A 16,832-nucleotide genomic window follows, 5' to 3' on the forward strand; every position below is an offset into this window, starting at 1 on the left:
TTTTAAAATCTAAAAAATGTTCAAAGTATCAATACGCTACTGTTTATCAGTAGAGGTGTATCAATACTAAAAGCATTCACTTTTTTTTTTTCAAAATTTGATTTTGGGTAGATTTTTATATACTTTCTTATTAAAACAAGAAGGTTACAAGTGTTTCAGGATCCAAAAGATTCGAGGTGTATGATGGACTCTAAGCTAGCGGAGCTTCTTCCTCCAGAAACAAAGATAAGAGAGATAAGAAAAGAGGAAGAGAGAAGGAAAAGAAGGTAGTTATGATTCTTCTACCCATTATGTTCTAATCGATGGCCTTATATAGGCTCTGCTCTCACACTAATCAGCTCTTCATGACTTCAATCTCTGCATGTGGGTGGTTAGGACGTGGCCTACAGTTATAAACAAATCGCAGGGGAGGTTTGTAATGTTTGGCATGTGTCGCAGTTGCTCCTTCATGGGCTTTATGACTCGTGTAGGCTACAGCGAATGGGCCCGATGACTTGATGGTGGGTTCTTCGCCTGGGATCCATTAGTGTGTCATATCAAAATTTTGATCCTTAGTGGAACCCACTTTCACTCAATAAGCTTCCAACCATCCAAAAGAACCATCATGGAAATTATATCATTTTGGCAGGAGGAACACAAATAAAAATCATAACCAAATCACCTTAGGCTATGCTTGGTTTGAAGGAAAAAGTAGGAAAAGGAAAAGGAAAAGAAAAGTGGGGAAACCTATACAAAGTTTATAAAAGTTTCCCTACATTTTCCTTCTTTTTCCTACTTTTTTTTCTTCAAACCAAACACATCCTTATTGTGCCAGTTTTCCCGAAAAACACCTCCACAAAAAATAAAAGGCAACGTTGACAAACTATCTTTCTTTGATATCAGAAATAGAAATCTGACCGAAGAAGATAATGTAATCTACTAATTAACAACTCTTACCCACCTACATCATTACTATTATTATATTATATATCATTCATTCCTAATTTCTTGTAATTTTAATAAAATTAGAACAGCTTCAACACGTTTTATTTATTCAGACATTGTTGAGTGGCCTTTGCGTGGTATAGACTATGTATAGATAGACTATAGATTATAAAAATATATATTGATAAGGGATGAGGTAGGGAAAGGTAAGGAAACCTTTACACAGTTTGTATAGATTTTCCTACTTTTTCCTTTAAACCAAACACAGCTTAAATGAATTGTTTTATCTGGGTTTAAGTCAATTTAAAGAGAAGTGTGTAGAGATAAGAATATATATAACAACTCTAATTACTAGATTACTTGGACATTTTTTACCCTTATTCTTAATATTCTTCTTAATTTATTGGTTATCTTTTCATTCTTTGTGGGGAGTAGGTGAGGTTGGATGAGGAATCTCTTGAGTTGTAACGTCTGGAATAGGCTAAAGTACTATCATTTACTTGATTAAGATTCCCTATTAAGCTTTCATTTGATGGTGATGTTAGTGGGATAAGGTCTAATTATTAATTTAATTAATAAAAACTGAATAATACTAAATCATTAGTAAAGGATACATCCAAGTCCCTCAGTTCAGCACATCTGGTCTGATCACTCTATATACATGCAATGTTTTAGAATGGTTGGAGCTACCCCTTCTATCCCAACAATCACCAACAACTGAAATTTGAAGTTACACTAACAAATTTCCTACAAGTGCTGTGAATTGCATTAATTCCTTCAAAGGGGATTTGACAAAGAAGATCCATCCAGCAATGGAATGTGTAAGATAAACTGAAAACCAAGGAAAAGAAAACTGATCATCAAGCAAAACTGGGGAAAAGTCACCCACCTTTTTATGTCAGACAATAGGCCAGATGTGTTCCTGAGAATAGTGATTAGTGACACTGTGGACCAGATTACTTTGCACAACAAAAGCTGCCTCAAATCCTATACCAATACGACAATATCAACACTCACCCAAATAATCTGAATGTATTGATATAGTAGGAAAACTACCTTGAACACTGTCCATTCCACATCCCTAATTTCGAATCAAGAAAACTATGGAACCAGGTCAGTACTCAGTAGCGCCTCATGGGCCAGGAAGGGTCAGTATAATCTAAGTACCAGCTTATCGTTATCTCTGGTGGTGAAGAAAAGGGTGCACCGTTATCATTTATCAACTCTACTAAGGATCCCACTTTTGACTTTAGAAGTACATTAGGTAAAGTGCTCTTCAAAGATGCCCGGGTCTAGCATCTATGAGATACGTAAACAGTAATCTTTATTTGATGCCATCTTTATCCACCTAAACATTTTGACTTCTTTCCTTTCTTTTCTATCCCACACCCTTTTCTTATTCCTTTTGCTTTGTGGGTTGTGGCCAAAGAGTCTTTACCAAATGATTGTTGTTTCCTTAAGCCGAAGGAAGCGACGAACCAACGGATGGTGAGAATGAACAGTCACAACTCACAAGACAGAGAATTCCATTCCATCACTTGGGACATTTCTCGAACCCTAAATGGCCCGTCCTGACAAGTGATAGATACCCATTGTATCAGATGTGATGCAGTGGAGTGGACCTGGACGGCTGGACCTGATAGGTATCTCTACTTTCCCAGGAGGTCGGTTGATGGGTCCCACAATGCCAATGGATATGAATCAGGATTCAGGAACGTAACCCAAAGCACAAAAGCTATCAGATCGGATTGCAAGAAACCTATAATGAACTACCCGGGTAGAATCTGACCCAATTTCATAATGAATCCATTAAGATTCGGAAACCAGTAACCCACAAGGATGTGCGTGGACAGAAGGAATCTCCGGTGTGACCCGCACGTTTCCAGGGGCCCCCACTTGACAGTGCACTACGCGTGTCCCTTTGTGTGGGTCCCACAGGATTCCGGTGGCTCTATAGTCTAAACTAGCACAGCATCACCGGCGTAACTAAATCTTTGATCATGGGCAGATTCACGTGAGGTGATCGATTTTTGCATATGGGTAAAAATAGCTCTAGACACGACGTGGGTCCATGCTTAATATGTTGTAAGATCTTTGATCAGATGGTGATCGAGCTTGTTGGGCCGACCATTAGGACATACCCCGGAAGTGCAAAACCCACTGTTGTGACCTGTACCCTGGTAATACACTATCTGTGACCTACAGTTATAGGGCAGTTCATCTCATGAGATCTCTAAATTTCTAGGGTCATAACGTTGGAAGAAAGATATCGCTTTGTGCGATAGAGATTCATTGTTTTTTTTTTTTCCTTTTTCTCCCTTTTAACTCTGCCTGTACCTCTAGTGCCAAAAAGCTGGATCTCTTGTTGGAATCCATGATAAATGATAAACGGCTAGTAAAGGTATCTCTTTTTTCTAGTCCTAGCTTTTGTTGGATTCTCTACCAAAAGGGTCCCTTTCATATAGTTTGTATTTACATGTCTTGGTGACAACATTTCACCAAAATTAAAAAAAAAAAAAAAGAAAAAGATAATCAATGCATCAACCATTTGGATCATATATTTTAATCTGTTTTGGTTTTTAGGATAAGGAAGAAGGGTGTAGGACGCGACCCAGATAGCTCTGAAACTAGGATCGTTGTCTTGAACGCTGTAGCTGTCGTGAAAAGTCGATTCCTCTCAACACTGAGAAAGATAGCAAAAGAAATCCAGGGAATCGGATTGTTATTGGCCAAGGAGTACTGAGCCACGTGGTCGTGCCATGAGGCCTGGCCAAGACATAGGCAGTTACCATTATGAGGTCATACGTTTAGTCCCATCTTGGCCCCCACCAATGGGTTAGGAACTCGGGAGAATCTCAGAAAACGTCAAAGCTTGGTGGAAATCAGAACAAATATGATGGTCTCATTTTATGCCCAAAATTTGTAGGTCCACACAGTCCATAATTCAGATCTCATGGGCAATTAGTAAAAGAATTTCAGTTTGTTTGTTTAATTTAGGTCAAATAAAGCAAAAGAATTCCAGGAGTTCATTATGTACAAATGTACAATACATATTACCATATAAACAGAAATCTAGGTAGAAGGAAAAGTGAGACTCTGGCTCAGATTATGAGCCTGGGACCCGTTTCAATGGAGAATCCCTTGCATCCCAAGACCAAGGATATATCACCAGAGAGACATAAACGAGAATTCTACCGACTAAACATTAAAGATAAGCCAAGGCAAGGTGCTTTTAAGTACTTTTTCATTTGCAAGCCGTGCAATTTGTGAGAAGCATGACTCTTATAAATATGGAGTATTATTTATCTGATCAAGGACCATAATTCATCCAGTATTCAAAATTTCAACCAGCATGCCATTCTAAATTACCTCCAACCTTTTCTCCAGCTAATTGTGTTGACTTGTGATGCTGTCAGATGCTTGAAAGCTAAAGAGATGGGTGAGCATATAAAACTTCTGGACCCATACCATAAGCCAGTTGATCATAGAATGCAGTAGAATGCTCAACTGCTCCAAACCCCCATCGGCTCTTAGTCATAATATTTAATTTCACATGGTCCACTATTTGGGTCTGGATGTTCTTATCTGGCACTGCATTACATGAAGATTGTTGAATCATCTAAATTTAATTAGTAGAATATTGCCTACCTTGCATAGTCAAGCAGTTTTTGCTGTTTTTTCCCGGTAAAATAAAGGTTTTGCTAAATTTGTTACACATGCAAATCAGCTACTATCTTGTTTAGTTTTCCTATCTAGGCACAGATACTAGTCCATGTACATATGCAATTTGAAGTGTCCACACTGCCTGGAATAAAGCTTGTATAAAAGAAGGCATTGAAAATGGATCATGCTCCTATTAAAGAATTAATGCATGAGAGCAATGATATGGAATCTCATCAGCTCACGTATCAAAGCCTCTTGTTCATCTAAGTGGGCTGTGCTAGGAATGCACATCTAACTATTGTTGTGTTGTTCCGGGTGGATCTTAGAAGCAAGGAAAAACTCAGATGGTTAATCCACCTTTTCAATTGTTGGAGTTCACAATTTATCATATGACATCAAGCCTTATGCTAACTGAACTGAGAACTAACAAAATGTATCCAGACACAATGAAAAAGCTGTTCAGCCTGACCCAAAGAAGCTTCAAGAAATGAATATTAATCCACCTACAGGTAACAAATATGTTAAGACAATTGTAATCCTTGAAAAAAGAGGAGTCAGATCTCTGCAGCAGTAGAATAGTAACAACTTTTCGTTACTTCATTAGGTAGGGCCTCCAATCAAAAAAGTTAAAGAAGAGGCATCATGGAATCAGAAATTTGGTTTAGTTTATTTCTATTGCATCAATTTTTTGTTATCACCTAAACAGTGAACAAGTTTTAGGGGCCTGAAAAGAACTAGGACCTAGAGTCTCAAATCGTCCTGCAAATACTTCAGAGCTATGTATATATAGCCAACAAATAGGTGCCCGTATAACTACAAATGGAACCTATCTCCATTTTGTTTCTCTACTAGCAAGTTAATTAAAACTTTACTTTGCAAGATTGAATCTTGAATCAGGAACTGTTGAGCAGGAGACCAAGAAGAAGAAGAAAAGGAGAAAGAAGAAGAAAAGGAGAAGAAGAAGAAGAAGAAGAATAAGAGGCAACTGAGTTAAGGCCTCAACAAAACTTAGCTTCAGTCGACTAAAGCTTTCTATTTATACTATTCTGGCCGTACATAACAATATGTCTACAGAATTACAAAAATACCCCTGCGGGTACTAAACCTGTGTACAGTACATATAATACACCTGTTAACACTCCCCCTCAAGTTGGGGCATAGGTATCAATCATGTCCAACTTGTCACAGAGACCTTGATGTCTGGAATGGTTTAGCCCTTTTGTAAATAAGTCTGCAAGTTGGTCTTCAGAGCTGATGTATGGAGTGCATACTTCGCCTATGATGATTTTCTCTCTGATAAAATGCTTGTCAACTTCAATGTGCTTTGTTCTATCATGTAGTACCGGGTTGGCAGCGATACTGATAGCTGCCTTGTTGTCACAGAGTAGAGTCATGGGTTTACCAACTGGAAAACCCAACTCTCCCAATAGATTCTTTACCCACATACCTTCGGCTACTCCGTGTGCCATTGCACGGTACTCAGCTTCAGCACTGGATCTAGCTACCACAGTTTGCTTCTTACTCCTCCAAGTAACAAGGTTCCCTCCTTCAAAGGTGCAGTAACCACTAGTAGACCTTCTGTCACTTTGAGATCCAGCCCAATCCGCATCTGTGTAAATTTCAACCCTCAAGTGACCATGTTTCTGGAATAATAAACCAGCACCCGGAAACTTCTTAAGATACCGTAGTACTCTCTCCGCTGCTTCAAGATGGGTGGACCTAGGTGCATGCATGAATTGACTTAGGACACCAACAACATATGCTATGTCTGGACGAGTCATAGAGAGGTACAACAATCTCCCTACAAGCCTCTGAAATTGCTTCACATCCTTAAGTGGTTCACCTTGACTGTCACTTAACTTATGGTTGGGACCAATGGGAGAATCAGCTGATTTAACCCCAATCTTTCCCGTGTCCTTGAGCAAATGTAGGACATATTTCCTTTGGGAGATGAAGATACCCCTTTTTGATCGGGCAACCTCAATCCTAAGGAAGTATTTGGCGGGTCCTAGATCTTTCACCTCGAACTGAGTGGCAAGGAAGCCCTTCAAACTTTGAATTTCATCCTTCCAATCACCAGTAACAATTATGTCATCCACGTATACTATTAGGGCAGCCATTTTACCTTCTACTCTTTTTACAAACAGTGTGTGATCTGACTGACATTGCTTGTATCCCCTCTCCTGAACTGCAGTATGAAATCTGCTGAACCAAGCCCTTGGTGATTGCTTCAGCCCATATCAAGACTTCTTCAACTTACACACCTTTTGTTCACTTCCTTGAGCCAAAAAACTGGGGGGTTGAACCATATAAACTTCCTCTTCAAGGTCACCATTCAAGAAGGCATTCTTGATGTCGAGCTGATGTAGATCCCAATTCAGATTGACAGCAAGAGAGAAAAGGACTCTAATAGAGTTCATTTTGGCAACAGGAGCAAAGGTTTCTGCATAATCAACCCCATATACTTGAGTGAAACCCTTTGCCACTAAACGAACTTTATACCTCTCCACGGTTCCATCAGCCCCATGCTTAACAGTGAACACCCATTTACATCCAACTGGATCATTTCCCTTAGGGAGATCAACAAGTTCCCATGTGCCATTCTTATGAAGAGCATCAATCTCTTCCTTCATGGCCTTCATCCATTCTGGAACTGAGAGAGCTTCTGCCACATTCTTGGGAATAGGGATACTGTCAATGGAGGTAAGAAAAGCACGAAATGAAGGTGAGATGTTTTCATAGGAAACAAAGTTGGAAATGGGGTGTTTGGTGGTGCACGACCTAACCCCTTTCCTGTGGGCAATGGGAAGGTCAAGATCATTAGCAACAGGGAGGTTAGGTGTCAAGTTACCTGAGTGAGTATGATCCTCCCCCAAGGAATTTGATGGAATTTGAGGTACGGCTTCTGGATTCTCCTCAGCTCTTAAACCTGATTGGCCTTTACGACAACGAGAAAAAACACGGAAAGGTGGAGGATCAGAGGGAGAAAAGGGAGAAGGAGTAGGGAGAGGAGGAAGTTGAACCAGTTTCTCCTCATACCTATACTCCCCCTGAGGAGAAACAGAAAAGAAGGGCTCATCCTCAAAGAAGGTAACATCCATGGAGACAGAGAATTTCCGTGAAACAGGATCAAAGCAATGATACCCTTTCTGAGAGAATGAGTAGCCAAGAAATATGCATGGGATAGCACGAGAGTCCAATTTTCCCCGGGTGAGGGATAGGTTTTGGACAAAGCACCGACAACCAAAAACACGAGGAATAGAAAGAAGAGGGGCCTTAGGAAAGAGAAGCTGATGTGGAGCTTTGTACTCTAACCAACGAGAGGGCATTCAGTTAATGAGGTATGTAGAATAAAGGACGGCCTCAAGCCAAAAACGTTTAGGAACATTCATGTGGAGTAGTAAACCCCGTGCCACTTCAAGAAGGTGACGGTTCTTCCGTTCAGCCACACCATTTTGTTGTGGCGTGCGGGCACAAGAGCTCTGGTGAAGTGAGTCATGTGAAGCAAAGAACTCCGTGAGGTCACTATGAAAAAATTATTTTGCATTGTCTGATTGAAATATTTGAATTTCGGTCTGAAATTGGGTGAAAATCATCCACTGAAAATCTTGGATAATTTTTGGCACTTCCTCACGGGTTCACATTGGATATACCCAAGTGTATCTGGAATAATCGTCAATGAAGGTAATAAAGTACTTCTAGCCACTCTCAGAAGGTAAAGTAACAAGGCCCCACACATCCAAATGCACAATGTGAAAAAGAAACTCAGATTTACTATTTCTTTGAGGAAATTGAGTTCTACAATGCTTGCTTAACTGACACGTTTGACAAGAAAAATTGGAAACAAACACGGACTTGCATAGTTCTGGGAAAACAACTTTCAACAACTCAAAAGACAAGTGACCCAAACGACAATGCCATAAATACATTTTACTCTTTCTGAACTGACTCATAGACTCTATAACAAGAAGGTCAGTTGTATTCTCCAACATATAGAGTCCATCAACCATACAACCCCTACCAATCGTCCTCCCCGAGGCCAGATCCTGAATCACACAATAGGAAGGGAAAAAAGTCACAGAACAGTTTAAGGAATTTGTAACACTACTAACTGAAAACAAATTCATAGGAAATTTTGGAACATGAAGAACATTAGAAAGAGTAAGGCTAAGGGGAAGAGAGAGAGTTCCTTGACCAGCTATGGGAGAGTATGATCCATCAGCTAGTCTCACTTTATCTCTTCCGGAAAGAGGGTGATAAGTTTGGAAGAAAGAGGACATACCAGTCATGTGTTTTGACGCTCCAGAATCAATGCTCCATGGAAAGTCAAGGTCGTGAGAAGCAACATGGAAAGTTGTGGCAGGATTACCTGATGTGGATGCAAAAGAGGTGGTGGGAGGAGCATCCATCTAGCGAATTGTTCTACCATAAAGCTCCAAATGGTCACGGAAGGAGTTGACAATATCCTCCCTTGGGTCGGATCCAGAGTAGTTATGTTGGCCATGTGGTGGTTGAGTGATAGTGGAGGTGGAGGGGCTGATTCTCCCGAGTAACCATATTGGCCATGTGGTGTTTCTTGGTACCTTGCTACCCGGGTCTTCTAATACCATCTGAGCCTTGCTTCTTAGGTAAATCTGAGCCCACTTCGGTTTCCCATGGAGATCCCAACAAGTATCTTTGGTGTGTCGGGGCTTCTGACAATTAGTGCACCACAATTTTTCCTTATCTTCTGCTTTCTTCTGGAGATCCCCTCTCCTGAAAGAAGGTCCACCACTAGTAGAGGGACCCTCCTTTGCCGCCAACACAAAAAGTGTCGCATTACCCATATTCTGGTAATGGTCCAGCTCCTTCCATTTATGTAGCCTACTTTTCCCCTTGCAGTTATGTATATAGCTTGATCCCCCTTGACCACTCTAGGTAGTTTAACCCATCAAGAGGAACAACAGCAATAGGGAAGGATAGGTCACTGTTCCCACTCATTCCATTCAGCATTGTGGAGATTCCGGATGTAGCTGAATCTTTACTACTCATGATTCTCAGTTTAGAAATACACAAAACCAAAGCACAGTCTTACAAAGCTGCAACAGTCCACAACTAGACACTTGCTGATTTTCGGCCTCACAGAGAACCAAGCACACACACTGCTGCTGCAGTACTAGGGTTTATGACCTACACTGTGTAGGAGTCCACAGAACAATATACGAACTGCACATGCAGTGTAACTAGGTCTGAATGACCTACAGTTCACAACTTTGATACAGCTTCTCAGCCCCAAAAAAAAACACAGTAGGAACAGCAATACAAGCGGTGATTCACCACACCTAATCGGTTGATATCCACTTTCCAGGGCAGCCGAATAGTCACTCAAGTTCTAGGGTTCATCAACAGCCCCTTAGAGAGCAGACTAGAGCAACATACAATCGGAGGAAGGGGAACAGTCCCTACTCAGATTCTGGGACATTAACGGTCGTGCAAGAAGCCATAAACAGGGAATAAAAAAAGTTCAGTACCAGCAATAGGCAGTATAGTCATGAACTCGAACTTCCCTTTAGGTTAGAGCCTTCCTTCGAACATCTAAGATGGATTTCTACAGTCCTCTTAGCCGAAGCAACCCAGTTACCAGCAAAAAATACATGTAGCCGAACCCTTTTTCTATGCTAGGAAGTTGAATAGTCAGCATACTTGTAGCAGAGCCCTACTCGGCAGTGGAGACTAACCACAGCACTAGAAAAGCTTCCTCTTCCTTGTCTTCAAGAATCAGTACTATAGCTCCTTCGCAGCATGGAGAGAGACCTCAGCTAGTTGTTTTCTAGGCCTAGACGGACCTGCTCTGATACCATGTTGAGCAGGAGACCAAGAAGAAAGAAGAAAAGGAGAAAGAAGGAGAAGAGGAAGAAGAATAAGAGGCAACTGAGTTAAGGCCTCAACAAAACTTAGCTTCAGTTGGGTGAAGCTTTCTATTTATACTATTCTGGCCGTACATAACAATATGTCTACAGAATTACGAAAATACCCCATGCAGGTACTAAGCCTGTGTACAGTACATATAATACACCTATTAACAGGAACCATGCAAGCTTTTCTGATAAATATCATAATGTATTAAACTATATATTTAATATCATGTACAAAGGAAGAAACTGGGGAACACTTCAAAAGACCTATCAGATTACATATACCGCCCATTTTTCAGCAAAAGGTTGGGGCTATATTTAGACATTTTGGTATATATAATTATGCATCCTTCCATGTATGGACAATTACTTGAAAGCACTTCCTTTTTCATTGATATGATATATTTTACCTACCTTTTCAAAGAAAATACCCTATTTGTCATAAGAGCTCCTAGATTTTTTTTCCTAAGTAACCACATGATGGTTACTGGTTGAACCATGATTTTTTTAATCGGTAATTGTAAGTGTGGTTTATAGTGGATCCTGTAATTTTTATCCACTGACATGCTACAACCTAAGTACATCATCTGAAGATATCTACGTCATCCATGATGAAGTGACAATCTTAATCCATGGTCAATGTATTGAAGCAACAAACAATTTCAAATCAATTTTACAACTCACCAAATTAATTTACTTTTCAGAATGAATCAATTTGTAAACTAACATGAAGCATTTTGCAGTTTGTTGCAATTTTGTTAGTTTATTTCTATAACTAAATAAATAAATAAGTAATTTCTGCAATTTGAGACCATTATCAGATTTGATAATACCGAATAAAGTAGACATACACACCAGATGGTGGATATTGAGGTCGGTCCCAAAGTAATGAACCAAAAGTGCAGGAACACAACCAACAGAGAAAATCAACTTGAAGGAGCAGCAAATATTGCCAATCATGAAAAGAGCTGATAACAAAACAACAAACTCTGGAAGGAACCCAGGTTCAATCAGTTGCAATCTTGGCACTTATGCTTCTGTTAACAAGTTCAACATTTCACTTGGTAAATGTTCCTTTCTTTGTCATGTCTTCCTTCAAAGGTGCCTCTTGTTATTTTCACTTCCCACAGACAATTCATTGCAGTGGCTAATCAGAAAACTATCCAGCACTGGCATGTTTACTCAAAGTCTCCACTTCATGGTTTTATCCCTATTGCATGTTCTATATGCTATTATCAGTCTCATTCTATGGTTGTCTTTAAGCCTTTCTCAATATCTTTCAGTTGACAAGGTTAATCTTTGTTCTGATATCACACATACACACAGCATAGAGCATCAAAAGGACCTCAGACAATCCACCAAAGCATAAAAGACAGGACCAATCAGAAAATGAATTTCTATTGAAAAAGTGCATAACTGCATGGATAAGCTCTCACTAACCCATCAATTTGGGATCAAATTTAGGATTTCCTTGGGAGGTATCAAGAAGAAATTTGAATATAATAATATCAATTCATGCATAAGAAAAGGTTCTCTATTGATTAAAACATTGTACCCATGGGATAGGCATAGAAGAAGAGGAAAAAACCGAAGATTCCATATAGTAATTTTGATTGAAAAACCAACCTGAGTTATTTTGTACCTTTTGCTCGACAAGAAAATAGGTAGATTCTACAGGATCCAACCCATGCCATAGGACTTATAGATGGGCATTGTCATACATTGGAAGTGGTTTTTTATCATCAACAGCATACAGGGAATTTTATTAATGAAACATAAACCGCTTGTATTTTTGGGACGTAGGAGACTAATAAAACACCAGCCAAAAGCTGATCATATAACCATTCGTTTTAGAAACTACATATCATTAGAGATTAATCCCTGAGCCTGGTGCAACATTAGTTCATTTCCAGTTACCCATGCTTTAGCTAGCTGGTCAGCAAGGCGCTATTGGCAGATTTAAGTATCCACCCAAATGAGTAGTTCATATTGGATGTCAAAGCTTTTGCTTCCATGATCATCTGAAGGGTTATCTAAACGTTACTTGACAGTCCTTATCTACCAGAAAACCAACCCAGATTGCCAATTAAGTCAATTTCAGTCCCTGAAGGAGAGTGCATTCTTCCTTCAAACAAATCCCTACCCCTGGTGGACTGGAATAGCTTAGCAGAATGGTCCCTTCATGATCTCTAACTGCCCCTCCTACACCTGACTGTCGTGGCCTTGTGGGATCCCAAGGCAGGGACCTTCAAATTTTAATTTTGTTCTTCCCAGGTCAGGTGCTACCAATCTGTTTCTTGTGCCATAATTAGCTACCAACTAACACCTCTCAACAGAGTCTATCAATACCCTCAAACCCATCATTTGCGACAGCCAATGTGCCACTCTCACCATAATGAGATCAATGATGCCATCAACTTCTTGCTCCTCATTGTTAAAAATCCTTAAATCTCTCTAACAGCATCCGCTCCAAATGACTACTGCTCAGGTACAGTAACACAAGTCCTCTTTTTATATCGAGGAATCAACAGACAAGAAAACAAGACCATAACTTCCAAAAGTTGATCCTCTATGGTACCAAAGAGAGGGAAAAAGCTGTTGCATACCTTTCAAAAGAGAGAGAGATGATGGGTTTTCTCACCACTCTTTAAGCAGAAGAATATACAAGAGAAAGAGGCACCAAGAATCGGATTCAAGCATCTCTAAATTATGAAGGCTGCTTGAAGCCAATAGATATCACACTTTGCCATACTAAAGAAAGCTAAGAAGCCACCTGTTTCAGTCTATCATCTCTGGGTTCCTGTATGGCTCTTATGCAGTAGCTGACTTCCTTTCAGGTGGTTGAAGAGCAACTTTCGCTTTCAAGTGCATCTATAATTATATTCAAAATTTGGATGTATGATATAAGATTAAAATGATCATTTGAGAATTGAGACCATTTTTTTCCATTCATTACGAAGGTAAATAATTTAGGCAACGATATCTTATGACATCTGGATATAGAATGCCAGATGTGAAACCATAATAAGAATGCCATTTGAAAAGATGAGGGAAACAACTGATTTCTATTTTTAATTTTTCTATTGTTCTTATGCTGTAATTGTGAAAAATGATTGATGGTAGAGGACAGCGAAGTGATAATTAGAATCTGATGTTACACTCAGAGAAGCAAAATTACCCATCCCCTTGAGTTAAACATTTAAAAAACACAAAATCAAATGAGCAACTCACAGTTATGTCTTTACGAAATGAGCTGCCAGTAGCTTTGGAACTGTGAAACCATTGAAAGAGTCAACCTCAAAAAGTTCTTTCAGCTTCTCGTCACATATTATTCTCCTCTTATCAGATGGATCCTTCAGAGATAAGCACAGATCAGTGAGCAGCACAAGGTAATAGAAAATAACTGGGAAATATGGTTAGGAGAAAACACCACTTGCTAAAATATATTTAAAAGCTTGTATCAGTAGCTTCTATAATTCTATCCGCTACCACTGAAAACATTAAAATGAAAAGTCACTAAAATTAGTTTGGTAAACTATAGAGGTTGAAAAGATATACCTAAGAGCCACTAAGCTAGAGTTTCTACATATGCAATTTCAAATGGAGGTGTAATTTATTACTCCTACATTCCAATTTTATAATAAAACATTTTATCTGCAAATCAAAAAAATGGAGGTGTAATTTTAATTGACTAAGTTCATGCAACCTCACGAGCTAGTATTACAATGTGACTGCAATTAGATTTGTCCTTCAGCCAATGATAGTAGACCTGGAAATTGGGTTGTGTTGGTCAAGTTCGGATTGGGTCAAAACACTCCGGGGTGATTTTGGGTCGGGTTGAATTTCAGGTTAGATCGGCAAATGCTAGACCCTCACCCTAAATGTTCAGGTTAGGTTTGACCCATGTGTCAATTTGGGTCGTCCCTTAAAATAACTGGAATTTAAAAAAAAAATAAAAAAGAAATACATGAAAATGCCAAAATTAATGGAATTAACATTAAAGTTCCAAACATAAAATAAAATACTTGAACATTGAACAACTCAAATAGTAAAAGAAAAGAGTAAAGACTAAATAGTACAGATTGAAGAGTGGAAACTTCTAACAATACAAAAATAGTCCTGATTAGACCTGACAATTGGGTCAACGGGTTCACCCATAACCCAATCCAACCCAGTTTTCCGGGTCAGGATGGGTCATTCTCAAATTCAGGTAGCTATATATGAGACCCTAACCCTGTTTATTCGGGTTGGGTTGGGTAAACTTTTTTTCCAAGTCTAAATGATAGCCAAGGAAAGCACTGCTTTTTAGGATCTTATCAATAATAAAAACTTTAAGGGTGGGTCTTGGCAAAACGGTTGGGTTGCTCCATTGCAACCTGGGTGACCAGGGTTCAAATCTTGTAAACAGCCTCCCTGAATGTGCAGGGGTAAGGCTGCATACATCTGTCCTTCCTAGACCCCACATTGGTGGGAGCATTGTCCACTGGGTTGCCCTTTTTTTACCTAGTAACTACTTCAGAATCTTGTAAGCACCATATTTTTACTATGACATGCTTGTAGCAGGGACGGAGCTAGAGGGTGGCAGAGGGGAGCCATGCCCCCCCCTACCTTGAAATTCCCCTTAATACCCATTTAAATCCCATTTAGATTTTGACCCTCTAAAATAAAAAATGGGTCCAACTATGATATGGAAAATATATGATATCCAAATTATAAACGTGGTAGCTTATCAGGTGTAATTTATCAAAATTCATGGGTGGGTTTTGATTGGTCAAAACTCTTTCGATACCACACCTTTCCAGCATCATAGATTTTCCCTAAATACTAGCTCTGCTCCTACTTGTAGGTTATATACCAAAAATTTATTAATCTTTTCTTGCATCTCTAGTAAGTTATATAAATGGGCTTTCTAGTCAATTTATTAGTAGTTTGTCCTTTATATTACTAGTTGGCTTGGTTCCAATTTGTGAGTAAACCCTAGTAGATTCTAGATCAAAGTAGAGAAGAAGAAAGAAGAAAGAAAAGAGAAGGAAGAAGAAGAAGGAGAGAAGAAGAGTATTCGGCCAGACTAGAAGAGAGAATGTAAAATCACTTCTCTCCTAGCCGACCCACTTGAATTTATTCAAAAAACTTAGAGTTACAAGAAATACTATTTTGTCCCTCATAGAAGATGGGACACATAACTTAAACTCAGATACAATAGACCTTTCACTTTCAAGAAGATAAACCAAAATGACCAAAATACCCCTGACTCGAGCATTCTAACACTCCCCCTTAAGCCGGAGAGTATATATCATATGGTCCCAGCTTGTTACAAATGTAATCTATTCTACCCCGAGACAATCCCTTTGTGAAGAGATCTGCCCACTGATTTCCTGAGCTCACATGAGATGTAGTTATTACCCCACTTATCACTTTCTCTCTCACAAAGTGACAATCCACCTCGATATGTTTAGTTCTTTCATGGAAGACGGGATTGGATGAGATGTGAATAGCAGCTTGGTTATCACAGTATAGTTTCATGGGTATGTCAATTGAGAATCCCATCTCCTGTAGTAAGTTCTTCAGCCATACTAGTTCACATGTGGTATGGACCATAGCCCTATACTCTGCTTCTGCACTACTTCTTGCCACCACTGTTTGCTTCTTGCTCTTCCAAGTTACAAGATTGCCACCCAGGAAGGTACAATACCATGTGATTGATCTCCTGTCTAATATAGAGCCAGCCCAGTCAGCATCTGTGTACCCTACTATCTCAAGAGTTCCTCCATTTTGGTATAACAAACCACGACCTGGAGCACCCTTTAGGTATAACAATTCTCAGAACAGCTTCCCAGTGAGGAACCCGGGGATGTTGCATAAACTGACTCACCACACTCACAGCAAATGATATATCTGGTCGGGTAATGGTTAGGTAGTTCAACTTTCCCACCAACCTTCTGTATCTTCCAAGATCATCAAACTCTTCACCTGCATCCACACTCAACTTGGCATTGAGTTCCATAGGAGTCTCTCCTGGTTTAGCACCTAACAACCCTATTTCTTCAAGTAGATCAAGAACATATTTTCTCCGACATAGGTTGGTCCCCTGTTTTGACCTCGCAACCTCTATTCCTAGGAAATACCTTAGCTTCTCCAAATCTTTCGTATTGAATTGGTCCTGTAAGAATTTCTTTAGCCTGCCAATTCCATTGCTGTCACTTCCAGTTATGACAATATCATCCACATAAACGACTAGCAAGATTTTCCCATCCTTTGAGTTATAGCTGAACACAGAATGATCAACCTGAACACTGAACCTGCCAAACCATGCACGTGGAGATTGTTTCAGTCCAGAGATTGCCTTTTTGA

General features: G+C 39.5%; 1 protein-coding gene across 5 annotated transcripts in view; it reads right to left on the bottom strand.

Annotated features, from left to right (window-relative positions):
* Nucleotides 1-3,885: 3,885 nt before the first annotated feature.
* LOC148849243 (uncharacterized) overlaps nt 3,886-16,832 on the bottom strand; it is an 86,000-nt gene continuing 73,053 nt past the window's right edge. For 2 of the 5 annotated variants that reach the window (XM_088951193.1, XM_088951190.1), the window contains exons 6-7: nt 13,713-13,834; nt 3,886-4,515 (exon numbers count right to left, since the gene is read on the bottom strand). In XM_088951193.1, coding sequence (XP_088807319.1) covers nt 13,715-13,834 — 120 coding nt within the window. In that variant the 3' untranslated portion in view covers nt 3,886-4,515; nt 13,713-13,714. Of the gene's footprint in view, nt 5,091-13,527; nt 13,835-16,832 lie in introns of those variants that run through there. The other 3 variants (XM_088951192.1, XM_088951195.1, XM_088951191.1) reach the window with 3 other exon arrangements.

This window comes from Nelumbo lutea, chromosome 6 (genome assembly GCF_056320005.1).
Source record: "Nelumbo lutea isolate HS-2025 chromosome 6, American lotus-T2T, whole genome shotgun sequence".
In the NCBI taxonomy this organism is placed as follows: Eukaryota; Viridiplantae; Streptophyta; class Magnoliopsida; order Proteales; family Nelumbonaceae; genus Nelumbo; species Nelumbo lutea.